Source organism: Pyricularia oryzae, chromosome 5, assembly GCF_000002495.2.
Source record: "Pyricularia oryzae 70-15 chromosome 5, whole genome shotgun sequence".
NCBI lineage: Eukaryota > Fungi > Ascomycota > Sordariomycetes > Magnaporthales > Pyriculariaceae > Pyricularia > Pyricularia oryzae.
This window is the reverse complement of record NC_017852.1, coordinates 337,102-353,341: the sequence shown is the minus strand read 5'-3', so window position 1 is coordinate 353,341 and position 16,240 is coordinate 337,102. Positions and strand designations below refer to the sequence as shown.

The window sequence follows — 16,240 nt, the reverse complement described above, 5'->3', positions numbered from 1 at the left end:
CTTTTCGCCACCATTCGAAGGCCATTTCCACCAGAACGCCAGCATTGTCAGCTGAAAGGCAAAAGATCATATTTTTTGGGTACATGGGGCCAATCGTGGAACCAAGCAGTTTATAGTGCAAGACCACATGTCCTCCCCTCGTGGGCGCAACAGAAGAAACCGCAGATCAAGACCTCAACTTAACGCTGGCTGCTACTAATAGCCAACACCAGTTCCCGAGGCGTCTTTGATAGGCGTAATACACGTCATCTGGTCCACGAGGCTGCCTGTGATGTTGGTGGAGGCGATAGCTTCATCAGATGAAAGGAGTGAACCGGCCATCACCCACAATCGCCATGCTGATCAGGCAGTCAAGGCCCTCCATCAGGATGTTGTCAGGAACCTTGGCTGGGCACCATTAGTTGGAGACAAACAGTCGTGACAAAAGACAAAAGCCAACGATGGGCCGCCAAGGCTGCGAACATGCAGGCCAAAATACGGCCTCGAGGCAACCAGAACAAATGCTACTGTACCGGTAGAGTCTAAGCAACAATTGAAGTGGCAAGAAGCAGAAACGGTACGGTCTGAAGGTTCGTATTCTGAAACCCCTGTCAACGGTAGCTGGTAAAAGAGGCGTGGGCCGAGTTCTGGAGCGACGACATGGCGCAGCAGAGGTGGTAGCACCAGCTGGGCGGGCAAAAGTCGCCGGTCGCCTGGTGAGGTTTACCATCTGGCGGAGAGTTGCTGGACCTCGGGGCTGATCTCGATCAAATGTGAGGTTTTTTTTTTTTTTTTTTTTTTTTTTTTTTTTTTTTTTTTTCTACCCAAAGACCCGAAGAGTGGCGGCTGTCGGCTGGGTTTAAACGAGGTCGATTGCTTGAATTTGGTACTTTACCAAGCAAAAGCTCACGTGGTGTACAATGCTGGGGTTCGTGGCTGCTTACGGGCCCAGCACTCTGGAACCAACCATCCCACATCTTTCTTTCCATCCCTAGTTTTTTTTCTTCCCCTTGTCGGGCATTGGTTTCTTTTAAGATTTTTGCTTCTTTTGGCACACACAAACACGCACTCACCGATCACCCCAAAACAAACCCTTTAAAAACTCGGTAAAGGTCCCTGGTCTGATCTTCTCTCGTGGCTGAAAATGAGGGGGTTAGCAACCTCTTCTATTTCTGCGCGCGATTGGGCGTCTGTCTGCCGTGTGACCACCCCTTCGTTCTCAGCTGGGCGATCAATGGTCAACCAACAGGAAAGCTCAAATAAATGAATGAATGTGCGAAGCGAGATGTCAAGGGATAAAGGTGTTTCTCCCGAAGTGCTTTTCAATTCCCTCAAGCTCTACAATAGGTACGGTACAGTATGCTCTGAATGGCCTGACGGTAGTAGGACTTTACATCTGCCCACCTGCGCAAGCTACGCTCCAGTAATATGGCAATTAATTTACCTAGTGCCAATCACACCAAGAGGGAGGTAATAGCAAGCAGGCCACTCACAATTCGATACCTTTTAAGGACATTGCCTTACCTTAGGTAGGAAGGTCACTTCATAATTGTGCCCGCCATTCTGCAGCAAAGCAAATGCGTGACGAAAAAGAAAGCCGTGAGAAACCGTCTTACCCCGGTCCCTCCGAGAACTTCTCCTTCCTTTGCAAGCTCAATTTTGATACAGAGCTGGATAGTAATACAGGAAGTTGCATGCGGTGATCGTCCAGTTACCTGCTTGCCCGCCCCTTGATGCCTGCCCTGCATTGTTGCTCCATTTCCCCCAGACTTTTTCCCCCTAAAGGAATCCAGCATCCCTGTCACACACACACACACACACACACACACACCCACCTCAAGTTACACCTGGTGTTGTTGTTCCTTGCCACCGAACTGGGGAGAAGTTGCACGAAAATCCACGATGCAGCATTTGATGGCACACGCCTTAGCAAAATGCATGCGAGAGATGCCGGCCGTCACACTCAACTATTGCTTTTCCCCCGCAAAACAAATCACCCGCAAGCCACTTTGGGGTCGGAGGACGTGCTAATAACGAAAAACAGCCATCCTCCTCATTTCCGCAATAGACGAGAGAGCCTTCCCTCTTTGGGATGTTTCACACCATCCATTTTTCCGGGGTTCCACGCCCAAAGGCGTTCTAGGTCTCACTCTTACTGCCTTGTCTTTACCCTTAGCCCTCAGGCAAGCCATGAGAGGTCACCATAACGGAGCACTTCGACCTTCTCCTCACGCGACCATTACATTAAGCCCAGGCTCCCTCACCGGTCGCCAACCGTACCTACCTGGTGCATGCATTGGATGCATCACAGTACATCACCTACCTTGACTCCATCCACACTAGCAGGCCGTTTTCAAAAAGAAAGAGAGGGGGAGAGAGGGTGTATTTCCGTAAAGTAGGTATGTTTGCGTAAGTAACTATCAGAGAAGAACGAAAAGATGGCGTTAGGGAATAAGTATGATTACCTCCCCGCTCTCATACATAGGTAGTGTTTGATAAACCTTTGGGCCCCTTTGCAACTCATTTCCAGTTTTCTTCCCTTACTTGCCTCCATTTTGGGGAACACCCATCCTCCTCCTTCCTGTCTATAGTCTGACACGGGCTATACTCGTGCCGACCACACCCACTTTACAGCACAATACAACCTAATAGCACTCTAGTTTGGTTGTCAGCTGCATCGTTCTCGTTTCATTTTCCCTCGGCCCTGTCGTCCACTTGGCCGGTAACCATCAGTCCACCATCCCCACGATTATCATCATTACAGGCCACATAGGCGTGGACTAGATTGAGGGAAAGGTTTATCACCCCTTGGATGAGTTACGAAAAAAAAACCTGCGACTGCGCGCCCAGCTCTTTTCCGATCAAAGCATTCTGCAACGCACTCACTATCCAGCAGCCAAGTCCATGTCAACCAAGATCTGTTGCGCATCTTGTTGATCAATCTCCACCCGTATCTACATCGACCCCAGACGGCATCGATTACCCAATTTTTTTGCAGGGTCTTTTACTCCAGGCATCATACTTGACATTGTCTTCTATACTTTTTTTTATGATTGCTACTTCTATCCCCTTTTGGGTCAGCATCATCGACCAGAGTATGACATACCTTGAACATTGCACAAACACCAACAAACTCTTTGCATTGATCCACTCCAACCTGTGCCTCGACCTGCATCCCTGACAATCCCGACGACGCTACCTAGCACCCATGGCGCAGATAGCGCTGGCTGGTTGCTTTCATTTGTTGCTCTTCTTGCCCTAGGGTCTGAGAGGACATTTTATTGCCTCTGCCGCCCTGCAACTTCTACAATAGGGCATACATAGTGTCATTTGCATGCCTCACAGGACTCGACGTGCGAAGCGAGGTCACAAGAAGTGGTGACCTGCCCAAGCCGAATACTCGGTCGCATTTCACCATCGTGTACGGCGTAGGATGACTTTACTAGGCCCAATGAATGTTTTGAGCGCCGTTTCCGAGCAGCTCCAGGGGCCCATTTCAGCCACAACCTTGCCAGCATGCTGTCAGGCAGCTGGTGTTCGGGGAACTGGTGCATGCGCAACGTGGTCGGCCAACAAGACATCGCACAAGCGTCTGGCGCAAGCATCCGAGGACCAGTTGCTCGGAGTGAAACTGGGAAGAATATTTGCAGCCAGCGGGTTTCGGATTGCAGATTTGGAGGTGCAGAGCTCCGATAGGAGTCTTGTCAAATCGTCGACCCAGCCGCGTACAGCCTTGTCGTCTTGTCCGGCCACTCCAATGGAGAGGACTCCGAGTACGATTAAGAACGCACCATTCGCGCGTATTTCGGTCTCCCCGGTCTCCCCAGCTTGCACCGATTCGGACCAACAGCAAGACTCGGGAACTTTGCAGACACAAGACGATGCTGTTCTTGACAGCAGAATCGTCTCGGGGTCCCCACAATGTCACCAGTCCAGCAACTGTGTCATTTCTGTTCCAGACAAGTCCATTGATATTTGTCGGAATAACCACGCAAGGCTACTTTCTGAGCAACGGTTTTCAGGGGGCGTGGTTCAGAAGACTACAAAAAACCCCAGATCCAGGTCCGACGTGGATGGCCCACACACGGCGGAAGTGCCCAAGAAAAGACGCCGGCTTAGTTGGAATCAGACTACGAGCCCACTTTCAGAGCCATCAAGCACACCGTGGTCGATCAAACTCTCGGCGTCTGCTACGGCAGGCCGCAGCGAAACCGGTCCAGACGGATGGAAGCAAGCCAGGTTATCACAAGGGGCTCTAGCCAGGCGGCAGATATTCCTCATGGGTATGCATCGGCAGCGTGCCGAGGTACAAGAAGCCGATGGCCAAATTGTTGAAAGAATGAAGCGAGGAAACAATGAGATGAGTAGGACAGAGGAATTCAGGGCGATTGACGCAGATCCCCAAACCGATACAGTGGGCATGGAAAGCTTGGGTGCTCCTGACGTAGGGAGCAGTCAAATCTCTACTGAGACGGCTGGCGGTATCAATAGTAGTGGTGGTGTCAAGTGCGGGACACGGCAGCTGCGGCAGTGTGTGAATACCAACGTGTCTGCCTTGCACACTGAGAAGCCGTCTGACAGGACGCCTAGCCAGAGTAGAGCTGTCAGAGACCCTGCTGCTCATCTCGCTGCCGCCCGAGCCCAAATTACATCGCGGCCTTTTATGTCAAGCACGCGTCCGGTGCCTCTCAGCGGACAAAGCCGGAGCCCACTTGTTATATTTCGACCGGGGCAGCCGCTAGCAAACATGCAGATGACAAGCTGGGTTATACCACTGCCACCATTTTGTTCATCAACAGGAACGGCAACCCCACAGTCCAGCCTCGCATCGACAAAGGAGGAAATCGACTCGGAAGAAAAAGAAGAAGAAGAAGAGGACGAGAACGAACTAGCGTTCCCGACTTTTAAATATGAAAGTCGATACTTTGCCAACGATTGTGAGGACGACGGTATGGAAATATATGCTGATCTTGCCGGGTTGTGGCCGCAGTCAGGGGACGGGTTTCCAGCAGATATGGATGCCGAATACGAAGAGATGGGTACATTTGGTATCAGTACGTTTGGGTGAAGGAGGGCTCTATTGGTGTTGGATGGAGACCTTGGATTTGTTCAGTAGTATAAAAAAAAACAAATAAAAAAAAACAGCACCGTTGGCGCAACGGAGGGGCAAAGTATATTTATTATACTTGCATTTCTTTTTGTTAAAGTCTAACTTGCCTAGCCGTGTCAGTATCATCGGATTCAGCTCTAACCATACCATCCTGGTAAATCGTGGCAACGTGCACACCATGTGGACTCCATATCTTGGCTTCCATGAGAACCCTCCCATTGGCGGCTCGCGTGTAGAAGACCTCTTGAAGCCACCACTCGGACTTTCCATCTAGGGTCTGGCTCTCGTGTCGCATGATGGCGTCTTGGAGGTTGGTGTGGACCACAAACGAGTAGCTCATGGACGTCACCATCTTCATGCGAGAGTTGAATTTGATGGCATTCCAGGCCATGAGCAGGCCGTTGCGGTCGGCCTCGTAGGCGTGCACCAGCGCGTGGGCGTTGTCGTTGACGGCGTCGGTGCCCTGCAGGGGTCGGAGGATCCGGTACAAGATCAGCTGGCGCTGTTCAAACAGGGGCCTGCCCGCGTTGTACGCAGTCATGTCGACCTTTTTCTGTCGACGGCCGGGAACGAGCCGACCCGACGCTGACAGTCGACGTCCCCTCGTCTCTCCAGCGCCGCCACCACGTCGTCGACGTCCAGCCGGGGCGCAGGGAGCCAGTCCTCTGGTCGACGGAGGGCCAGGATGAAGGAGAAGCGCCGCTGCGCCGACTCCTCCTGCTCGCTGACGCCGGCGGCGTGCGGCTCGGGCAGCTTGAAGGAAACGGTGGCGGAGAAGCAGATGGGCTTGAGGTCGGACCAGCGCTGGCGTTTGGCGTCCTTGTCGGGGAAGCGGTAGCTGTTGTTGCCGCCGGGGCAGTCCCAGCCGTGGCGGGGCGGCCTGGACGAGGTCTCGGTCGGCTGCCGTGCCGTGACCAGGTAGGTTTTGAAGGAGAACTGGGCGTTTGTTATGGGCGAGACCTCGTAAAAGATGGGCCTGTCGCTAAAGACAAAGGTGGTGAAGTATCCGTGTACCGTCTTTTTTGTCGCGTTAGTGATGGTGTGGCAGCAGGCAGCAAGGATGAAGATGACGGCGACGACGACGATGGGGGCCCACCATAACAGCAGCAAGCACTCACATGCACCCCTCGCCTCCGCTGCCTCTCATCGCTCGGCCCTGCCTTCTCCTCGGCATCGACGACGCGAGCAGCGGCCATGCCCGACTGTGCGTAGACGTGGCCCCCGAAGCTGGCCAGTGGGGCGTGCCAGAACGGCTTGCCCTCGCCGCAGAGCTCCTCTATGCGCTCAATGTCGGAGCCGGGAAGCCAGGCCGGCCGTCGGCTCATGAAGCGACGAACCACGCCGCGCTGGGCCGCCTCGGCATCGACCGGCAGCTCGGTCAGCTCCATGATCTCCTGGAAGGAGAGTCGACAGTCTTTTGATGCCATTTTGGGCCGGGTTTTTTTTTTTTTTTTTTTTTTTTAGTAGGTTGAAGTGTATTTCTGCTAGGGCGATTTGGGGTTGGTTGTCAATTGAGGTTTCCTTGACAAAAAAGAGAAGAAAAGAAAAAGCTGACCACCTGTAAGAAAATAAATATATAAATAGAATAAAATAAGAATATCTACATCCAAAACATGATAATAAATAAAGAAAAAAGAAGAAAAAAAAAACAAAAACAATCGGCCGCAAGGTTGCCTATACATGAACGTGCAGGAATAACTGTTTGCACGGGGGTTTTAATCCCCACCTCCACACATCCATGACACGGCTTGTTTGGTGACGATAGCCGAAGCCGAGGCACACAATCACGTGATAACCCCAACCAGCACCTGTCAAATCCTTAAAGATGAGACGACGTAGATGATGAACATTTACTAATGTTCTGCCGTCGACAGAGATCTCGACTTAATTTGACTTGTGATACATGAGGGGGTTTTGATACTATACAGTTGTACTTGATCCAGTACACCGCCAGGTCCAGAATGAATGCAACCAATCCCCCTCTTTGTTTGATGGCCTTCTTCTGCTTCGCCAGTCATCTTATAGATCTTTGTCTATTGGCCCTTTTTCTTGGCGTCTCCGGCCTTGGCTCCCTGGGCTCCCTGGGCTCCCTGGGCTCCCTGGGCTCCCTGGGCTCCCTGGGCTCCCTGAGCTCCCTGTCCCCCTGTCCTCCCTGAGCTCCCTGTCCCCCTGTCCTCCCTGTCCTCCCTGTCCTCCCTGTCCCCCCTGTCCTCCCTGTCCTCCCTGTCCTCCCTGTCCTCCCTTGCCCTCCTTTTCCTTTTCCTCCCTCTCCTTTTCCTTCTTTTCCTTTTCGAGGTCCAGAACGCACTTGTCACGGCCACGATCCTTGATGTTGGCATCACACGACAGCAGCTTGTTGTCGATGCAAGTCAGTCCGACACCTAATGGAGATTTTGTAAAGAGTTAGCAGCAGCTTTATCGGCTTCTCAGAGGGGGGGGCTTTGGAGCTTACAGCCCTCGCGGGTTTTGGCTGCAGGAATGCAGCGGCCGGCATTCTTGCGGACAGTGCAAATGTCCTCGCGCAAGTTGTTGCCGTTGACGCAGCAGCCGCCATCGGGGACGGCCCTGCCGTTGTTGTCCTTGAACACCTGTGGTGCGTCGTCGGCCTTCTTCTTCTGCTTGGCGGGGTCCTTCTTGTCCTTGGCGGGGTCGGCTCCCTGGGCACCGGTCTGAGGGATGGGCGCCCTGGAGACGAGTTCAAAAAGGTGACGGGGGGAATTCTTGACGCCCTCGTTGTCGACGATGAGGGCCATGGAGCCAGCAAAGAGGCTGAAGAAAAGTGCAGTGGTGGAGAACTTCATTTTGTTGATTGTTGTTTGGGGGTAAGCTAAGTTAAATGTGATAAAAAAAAAAGAATAAATATATAAAAGAAGAGAAAAAAAAAGCGATTGGCAGTTCCCGACTGAGATAGAAATCAAGGAAGAATCCGGCTAGCGGATGAAAATGATTGTAAAGGTTTTGGGTGATTGAGCTGTAGAGAGCAATGAGTGTGATGAGGAATGAGAGTGAGCCAGAAGTGAACAAGGCTTGGGCGATGTGTGACTTTATAGTATTTCCATGATACATAGCTTGCTTACATTGAGCATGTATGTGTAGGGTATACATACTCCTTCAAACCAAGCAAACTCTAATTACATACTCTGTGCCAGTCTCTGAGCAAGGATTGAGATGTGATGTGACTTGCGAATGACCCCGATATAGCACTCGCTACGACGTAAAACATCAAAAGTGATCGAATGGGAGCGACGTCGTGCAAGTTGTGGCATGAGATCCATGGAAACTTGGAGTCTCGAAGGGGCTGAGGCAGATAATCACATAGCTCAGCAAGACATGGAAAAGGGTTGCTGCTGGGCTGCGAAAGGCATCTTCTGATTCGGGGCCGGGTTGCCATTATCCTACTCAAGATACTGCAAGCCTAATGTAATGGGAAAGCATCGTAGTTTGGAGCTTGGATCTGGACTAGACTAGCCTGAGAAACAATCGAGTGGTTGAGGTGAAGACCGGTTTATACTGTGGCGAGTTGAGAACCAACAGATAAAAACAAAGAGTACCAAAAAAACAAAAGGAGATCAGCGGAAGCAACAAACCAGACTGTAGAGACACTAACTAAGATCGCGACGGGGTGCAAGCCTGATTGGACTCCTTTGATCGTATACCCAAAAAGCCAAAGCCGAAACTGAGCAGTATAAAAAAAGAGAAAAAAAAAAAAATAGAAAAAAGTTTAAGGATGATCGTCTCAAAGAGCTTTCGTCCATGATCCCAGCTATTTGGATCCAGATTAGGTAACTGTGGATCCCAGCACAGATGCGACGACAAGGGGAGAAAACTAAAAAGAAAGTTGAGACGAAATGACGATTCGATTACCGTCTCGCTACACCGTGACAATCATCAAAACGAGATGGACGACAATTACCTCGTGACGAATCTGTCTTTTGTTACCTTACCTGACAGCAAGCACTCGCGCTCTCTTATCTTGCCATCTGTTTGAACGTGTCATTTCCAGATTCTAGAACCCGCACTACTACGCAATGAAAGCGCAAGATCATGACATTTTTCCCACCGACAGTCGGTCAGTCAATCAGTCAGACCAGACAGTCAGGCAAGTCGCTTGCTCGTGTAGGGCCAAAAAAAAAAAAAAAAAAAAAAAAAGACAGACCGAACAAATTGATCCCATGTATTTTCTTGCCAAGACTTGTCATCTCATCATCATTCTTCTCTTGTTGTCCTCTTCTTCTTTCCCCCTTTTCCCCCACCTGTCCCCATCCAAGTCTGGTTCTATCAATTTTGCAATACTGTACTCTATCAGACAAAAACAAAAAAAAAAAAAAAAAAAAAAAAAAAAAAAACAGAGAACAAAACAAGACACAATCAAGTAATTGTCGTCAACGTCGTACGTGATGATCACATGCATCCCCACAAAGCTTGTATTTAGCCGGCGAATATGGGGTACATTTCCACCGCTACAATATCCTTCCCGTTCCTGATAGAGTGCATCTTGTTTCCTATTCGGCAGACCTGATGCCGCAAATCTGCCGCTCCCCCACACGCATTCTCTGGATCGGCATTGCTTCCGCTCTACACAAAACCCGGGACCCCCCTCCATGCTCCGTTTTAGGCATTCATTCACGTCCTTGAATGCTCGTCTGTTCCTCTTTTCTTTTTTGTACAGCACTTAATATCTATCTGGCTCTTCAATTCTAGCGTACGGACGAAGGGAAGCTTCAGGACCCTCGACCGATACCTGTTTTCCTGGACCCCTTGAGCGGGCGTTACGGTTGAACGGGTAAACTTGGGGATATCACGGCTCTTGTGTCTTTTTTTTTTCTCTCTCCCTCTCTCTCTTGTATCAAGAGTTACCTTGGGTCTATCTAGACTGCATATTAACAAGATTTGCCCCCTGATTTCGGACGGCTTGGCCCCGCTGATCTAGCCTGGACTTGAAGAAACAATGTGCTATATCTCCGGCTCTCGAAAATACCCTGGATGCTTGGACGGATATATAATTGATGGTTTTCATCCCACTTGACTTTGTCTCTCTCGATCTCTTGTAGTCAGGCTTCCTCGCACACTATCTCCTCCTCGCTCTCGCTTACATAAAATCCCTGACTGGCCTCGATAACCAGGCCATACAAGTCTTGATCAAGAAAGGGAAAGGCAAGGAAAAGAGAAAAAGAGAAAAAGAGCCCAGAGTCAAAATGAAGCTCTCAGCTGTCGCCATCTCGCCCCTCCTGGCCGGCCTGGCCGCGGCATCCCCCGCCTCCAGCCCACTCGAATCCCGGCAGGCATGCCCAAACGTGCACGTTTTCGGCGCTAGGGAGACGACGGTCCCTCAGGGGTACGGCACGTCGCAGGGCCTCGTCAACATGGTCCTTCAGGCGTACCCCGGCGCAACGTCCGAGGCCATTGTGTACCCGGCCTGTGGAGGTCAGAGCCAGTGCGGAGGTGTCAGCTACGACAACTCGGCCAGCCAAGGTACGGCCGCCGTGGTCAAGGCTGTCACTAGCTTTAACAGCCGCTGCCCCAACACCAAGCTCGTCGTCATTGGGTACTCGCAGGTAAGAAGTCTTTTATTTTATTTTTATTTATATATATATATTTGTCCAAAGTAGTTGAACAGGACAACTGACTGACTTACTGACTGGCCGACATTCTCATTTTAGGGAGGCCAGATCTTTGACAATGCCCTCTGCGGCGGTGCTGGGGCTACCCTTGGCGGCAACGCACTCGCCGCGGTCAAGGCGGCCATCTTCATGGGCGACCCCCACAACCAGAACGGGCTTCCGTACAACGTCGGCACATGCCGTGCGGGTGGGGTAAGTGTTTGCAAAAGAAGAGAAAGAAAGATGAGACCACTTGAACGCTCAGCTCGCACATGCTGTACAAACTACTAACAAAAACCCCCCCTTCAAATCACACTACAGTTCGCGGCCCGTCCCAGCGGGTTCCGGTGCTCGCCGGCCAACCCGTCCATCATCCAGTCTTACTGCGACTCGACCGACCCTTACTGCTGCAACGGCAACGACGCCAACTCGCACCAGCAGTACGTCAACAAGTACGGCACGCAGGCCCTCAACTTTATCAAGAGCAAGCTGGGTTGAACGCAAGTTTTGTGGGTTGGACAGACATTAACTCGTACCAGCGGCAAAAAAGTGCAAGGATGGCCATGGTGGGCTTTACAATTTACATTCGCTTTGTAAATACTTCAACACTGCTTTTACTTTTCTCATGTTGACTTGTACCGACTTGTCCTGTCTGTAATATCAGTTAAATGCTCTCGTCTTCTTGATTAGTCAGTCGCTGGCTCGTAACAGGCCGAGAATAATGCGCATGAGCTCGACTTGAAAGTTAAATACACAGACTGTAGATGGTAGACGATATACCTAACAATTAATTCTCTAAACTCTCCCTTCCGGCAGGCAAACTCAGACACTTTGTCCCAGCCAGGTTGCAACTATGATGCATAATGACTTTAACATTATATCACATGTACTCAAGAACCAGTGTTTATTGCTTTGTTATAAACCTGTCAAGTCATTCTTTTTTTTTACTCGGCCACCTGTGACAAAAAAAATTCAAGCCAAGTAACGGCCCCCAGTGGATGAGCACAACATGCCTTTCCGTTTATTCAAACTTTTGGTAGTCTCATTGTCTGCCGCTTTAGCAAACAGTCAACAAGCACAATGGTGTGTGAGAGTGTGTTCTATTGGGCTGCCCCTGAATGCCACATGCCGGTTACAGCTCTCGTCTCTGTCTTTACTGTACGATTAACCGCCACAGCAAGGTGAGCTCAAATGAAAGTGATATATAAATCAGAAAACCAAAAAATCAGTCTGGCTGGTGTCATGGAGTGACTAAAATGTACCTGATGTGCTTGTTATTGGTATCACATGATGTCCCCGACAAGCAACACAAGAGAACTTGTAATGGTTACCAGGCCCAGCCATGCCAAGACAAATACTGCGTGGCCGATGCGGAGAGGCTGCGGGGAAAACTGCCGGCTAATAGCGACGAATGTGGATTCTATGTTGCCCTACAACCCCATTACACCAGTCAAAATTCCACAAGACATATGCACAGTCGTACGTGGGAGTGGTTAGCCAAGGGGTAGACTACAGCAAGCAATGCGATTCCCCGCACTCATGATGTATTCCATCTCGCCCTGTCGGCGCAGGCATGCCCTTCAACTGCGCAGGTACAAGACCAAAGACTCGAGTCCTCAGCTTCCTTGTCAGGTCACTTGCATGTTGCAAGTTGTACATAGTCCAAGCCATTTCTTGGCCCACTAACCGAGAAGCCAAGGTGAACAAAACCCCGGGATAGCCCCACAGATTTCAACCATGCCTTTTCCGATTGGGGCGGTTAGGCGATTGGAATAGTGGTTAAACAGCAAAAAACAGCCGAAATGACGCTCAGGGGACCGTGTCGTGTACCTATCTGTTCTGTAGGTACATTTCCTTGTTACGCACAGCACCGGGTTAGATGTGTGCTGTGCTTCCCTATTAGGCAATTGACACTCCCGGCCAAGGCCAGGCAAGTACCTACAATGGCCATCGGTACTTCGTACCTACCTTACCTAGATACCTACCACCTACCTACCCTCACTAGAGTCACTACTGCGGTTACCTGCCATCTTGAGTGATATAACCCCAAAAGCCCCTCTCCTCGGTCAGATCCACTGACGCACCCGTTGTGGAGATCAGCGAAATCCAGGGCCGTTCGGTAGCCGCCAAATCGCCATCACTTTCTGGGACTGCACCCACGCACACACAAGGAAAAAAAAAGATCCATCAGAATTGCCATCTCAGCCGAGTTACCTCGTCTTACCTCTACGGTACCTACAGGAACAAATTACCTAAGGAGCTAAGGTATTTAGGCATTCTAGCCCCCGGCTTTATCCTGACTACAGTACCTCCTTATACCCACCTTGCCACCTAGGTAGGCAAGGCACGCCGTCCCCAAACACCATGGAGGGCGACACTTTGTTTCTATATGGTCGTCATAGACTTTTTCTGTGAGCTGACACACACAAGGGGGGAAAGACACTCCACAGTATGGCAGCAGCAGCAGTCATCAAAGACAAGAAGAATAAGAAGAAAGGAGAAAAAAAAATAAACAAAGAAAAACGACATCCATGGCTTTGGCCATTGGCACTCCTCCCCCCAGTCATGCGTTTGCGTCTTTCCAAAATGCCACCAACCAGGATCGCGCCCATCGTTGACACCATGTATGTCGCTCTACCTGTGGGGTTCGTTCGCCACGTTCGTCTCCAAGATCCAAGCCATGGTTCAATTCCGGCTATACATAGAGTCTTGGAGAAGCCTTGGCGCGCCTGCAGGAGGGGTACAGAACAAGCGACGCATCCATTGTCGTGGATGAGGGGACAGATATAAAACCCACGCGTCGTCGTCGGTTCACGCACCCTCCATCCCCTGACCCAGCAAGGCACCCAGCGGCGCCCGCATCCCCTCATCTGTTGCATCCCTAGATCGATCGACGCAGCCGCTGCCCACCATGCTGTCCGTCACCAGACTGCTCACTGCCGCACTGGTTGTGTCCTCGGCCGCTGCCGTCGACATCCAGGTCAAGGCCACCGGCGGCAACCAGACGAGCGGCCACCAGTATGGCTTCCTGCACGAGGATATCAACTACAGTGGCGACGGAGGAGTCTACGCCGAGCTGATCCGCAATCGGGCTTTCCAGGGTGACCCCGAGCATCACCCCAAGAGCCTGCGCTTCTGGCGCCCCATCAATTCTAAACTGTCTCTCAACGACCTCGATATCCCCTTGTCTGAGGAGCTGCCCACTTCGATGCGCGTGGAGCCTGATGGCGACGGCGATGGACCTCTGGGCTTCTCCAACGACGGCTTTTGGGGCATGGACGTCAAGGTGCAAAAGTACACTGGCTCCTTCTGGGTCAAGGGTGCCTACGAGGGCAAGTTTACGGCCTCTTTCAAGTCTGCCCTCACCGACGACGTCTTCGGTAGCGTCAAGATTGAGTCCCAGTCCGTCGAGGATGATTGGGTTGAGCACGAGGTCATCTTGACGCCCAGCAAGGATGCGCCAAGCAGCAACAACACTTTTGCCATCACCTTTGACCGTGCGGTACGTTGCCTCACAATGAATGCACTGAGAAGCTTCAAGTGGATTCTAACCGCTTCGTCTTTGTACTGTAGGGTCTGAAAGGGGACGCTCTCGACTTCAACCTCATCAGCGTGTTCCCCCCAACCTACAAAGGCCGCAAGAATGGGCTGCGCATCGACCTTGCTGAGGCACTCGAGCAGCTTCATCCGGTACGTAACGCGAGCCCATGACTCCCTCCCCTCGTTTCTGGGTTTCCCTTTGTACATTCGTTACTAAAGCCAAATCTCTTCCTCCGACCTAGACTTTCTTCAGATTCCCTGGCGGTAACATGCTGGAGGGCCCGACCAACCGTTCCATCTGGGACTGGAAGGCAACCCTCGGCCCCCTGCGTCACCGCAAGGGATTCCCAGGCCCCTGGGGATACACCGTCACCCAAGGCCTCGGTCACTTGGAGTACCTTCAGTGGGCAGAGGACATGGGAATGGATATTGGTATGATGATCTTGACGCCCCTACACCACACCTTTTTGTTAGAAGAACTATACCTGATAATCCAATAGTCATCGGCGTTTGGGCTGGCCTTGCCTTGAACGGCGACATCACCCCCAGGGACAAGCTCCAGCCATTCATCGACGACGCGCTCGACCTCATTGAGTTCACCCGCGGTCCTGCCGATTCAACCTGGGGCAAGAGGCGCGCCGAGCTGGGTCACCCCGAGCCGTTCAAGCTCGAGTACGTCGAGATCGGTAACGAGGACTGGCTCGCGGGTGGAGCCGAGGGCTGGAACAGCTACAAAGAATACCGCTTCCCCATGTTCCTCGAGGCCATCAACAAGGCTTACCCGGACATCACGGTCATTTCTTCGGGATCCACACACGATGGTCACCAGGTTCCTCCCGGAACTGGAGAGAACCAGGCAATGGGTGACTACCACCCCTACCGCAAGCCTGATGAACTGGTTGACGAGTTTGACAAGTTTGACAACGACCCCATCCCACACATCATTGGCGAGGTCGCTGCCACCCATGTGAATGGCGGCATCGGCTGGGACGGAAACCTGAACTACTTCCCCTGGTGGATTGGCACAGTCGGTGAGGCCGTCTCCATGATTGGCTACGAGCGAAACGCCGACCGCATTCCCGGGACTTTCTATGTAAGCCTTCTTTCTCCCCTTTTTCTTCTATTGTCTTGTCCTTATTGCTAACCTATGCCCGACCTCCACCTCTATCTAGGCCCCCGTCATCCGCAACATGAACAGCTGGTCCTGGGCCGTCACGCTTATCCAGCATGCGGCCGACCCTGCCATGACGACACGTTCGACCTCGTGGTATGCCTGGGAGATCCTGGCTGCGCACCCCATCTCCAAGACGCTCCCTGCGTCGCAGACCTTTGATCCCATTTTCTACGTCGCCGGTGAGAGTCAGCACAATCCCGAGGGTCGCGTCTGGAAGGGAGCAGTCTACAACACGACCAATTCGGCCGACCTGCCCGTTTCTTTGAGCTTCGAGGGCCTTGGTAAGGGTACCAAGGCCAAGCTCAGAGTACTGACGGGCCCCGAAGACCCGATGCTGTGGAACGACCCGCACACTGGCGTGAACGTGGTCAACTCGACGACCTACCTGCTGACTGCCGGCGAGGGTGGCGTTTTTGAGTTCAGCTTGCCGGAACTGAGTATCGCTGTCCTTGAGACGGGCGAGAAGTGTGTCTCCAGGAAGAGGAGCATTGCCGGTAGGGTGATGCACTGACCCGGAGGAGTGATTGCTAGCCGCGTTTTGTGACACGGCCGGACTATGATAAATGTGCAAAAAGTAAAGATATTGCGAGTATTCCTTCTTCACATAGACAAAAGGTTACAGAGACAGAAGTGTGCTTGATGGCGAATCGGTTTGGTCCAGAGGTTCTTAGATACTGTGTCGCTTTAATCGAAACCCGTTACGCATGTACTTCCAAGTATCTTGACCAACGTCCATCTCGAGACTGGCTTGGATGAGCGCAGCCTGATGGTACATGTGCATGCATGTACGCTGGCTAGTGGGGCATGTCGCCTTCGAAACACAAGAGACTATTGGGA

At 51.7% G+C, this 16,240-nt stretch overlaps 5 protein-coding genes across 5 annotated transcripts; 3 read left to right on the top strand and 2 right to left on the bottom strand.

Moving 5' to 3' along the window:
- Positions 1–3,306: 3,306 nt before the first annotated feature.
- MGG_01143 (uncharacterized protein) lies at positions 3,307–5,154 on the top strand. The gene has a single exon (XM_003717732.1). The coding sequence runs from the start codon at positions 3,413–3,415 to the stop codon at positions 5,045–5,047; it is 1,635 nt and encodes a 544-aa protein (XP_003717780.1). The 5' UTR covers positions 3,307–3,412; the 3' UTR covers positions 5,048–5,154.
- Positions 5,155–5,180: 26 nt separating this feature from the next.
- Positions 5,181–6,516, bottom strand: MGG_01144 (uncharacterized protein; the record flags this gene model as incomplete). The annotated part of the gene is made up of 3 exons (XM_003717731.1): positions 5,181–5,642; positions 5,669–6,106; positions 6,208–6,516. 3 exons carry the CDS (start codon positions 6,514–6,516, stop codon positions 5,181–5,183), a joined length of 1,209 nt encoding a protein of 402 aa, XP_003717779.1.
- Positions 6,517–6,950: 434 nt separating this feature from the next.
- Positions 6,951–7,955, bottom strand: MGG_01145 (uncharacterized protein). Its single transcript, XM_003717730.1, has 2 exons — positions 7,542–7,955; positions 6,951–7,470 (listed from the first exon to the last, which is right to left on the bottom strand). The coding sequence occupies exons 1-2, from the start codon at positions 7,888–7,890 to the stop codon at positions 7,109–7,111; spliced, it is 711 nt and encodes a 236-aa protein (XP_003717778.1). The 5' UTR covers positions 7,891–7,955; the 3' UTR covers positions 6,951–7,108.
- Positions 7,956–10,221: 2,266 nt separating this feature from the next.
- On the top strand, positions 10,222–11,330 carry MGG_01146 (acetylxylan esterase). Its single transcript, XM_003717729.1, has 3 exons — positions 10,222–10,644; positions 10,750–10,902; positions 11,011–11,330. The coding sequence occupies exons 1-3, from the start codon at positions 10,285–10,287 to the stop codon at positions 11,185–11,187; spliced, it is 690 nt and encodes a 229-aa protein (XP_003717777.1). The 5' UTR covers positions 10,222–10,284; the 3' UTR covers positions 11,188–11,330.
- A 1,983-nt stretch (positions 11,331–13,313) lies between these two features.
- On the top strand, positions 13,314–16,105 carry MGG_01147 (alpha-N-arabinofuranosidase A). The gene is made up of 5 exons (XM_003717728.1): positions 13,314–14,191; positions 14,263–14,379; positions 14,472–14,661; positions 14,730–15,322; positions 15,402–16,105. Exons 1-5 carry the CDS (start codon positions 13,601–13,603, stop codon positions 15,912–15,914), a joined length of 2,004 nt encoding a protein of 667 aa, XP_003717776.1. The 5' UTR covers positions 13,314–13,600; the 3' UTR covers positions 15,915–16,105.
- The last annotated feature ends 135 nt before the right edge of the window (positions 16,106–16,240 follow it).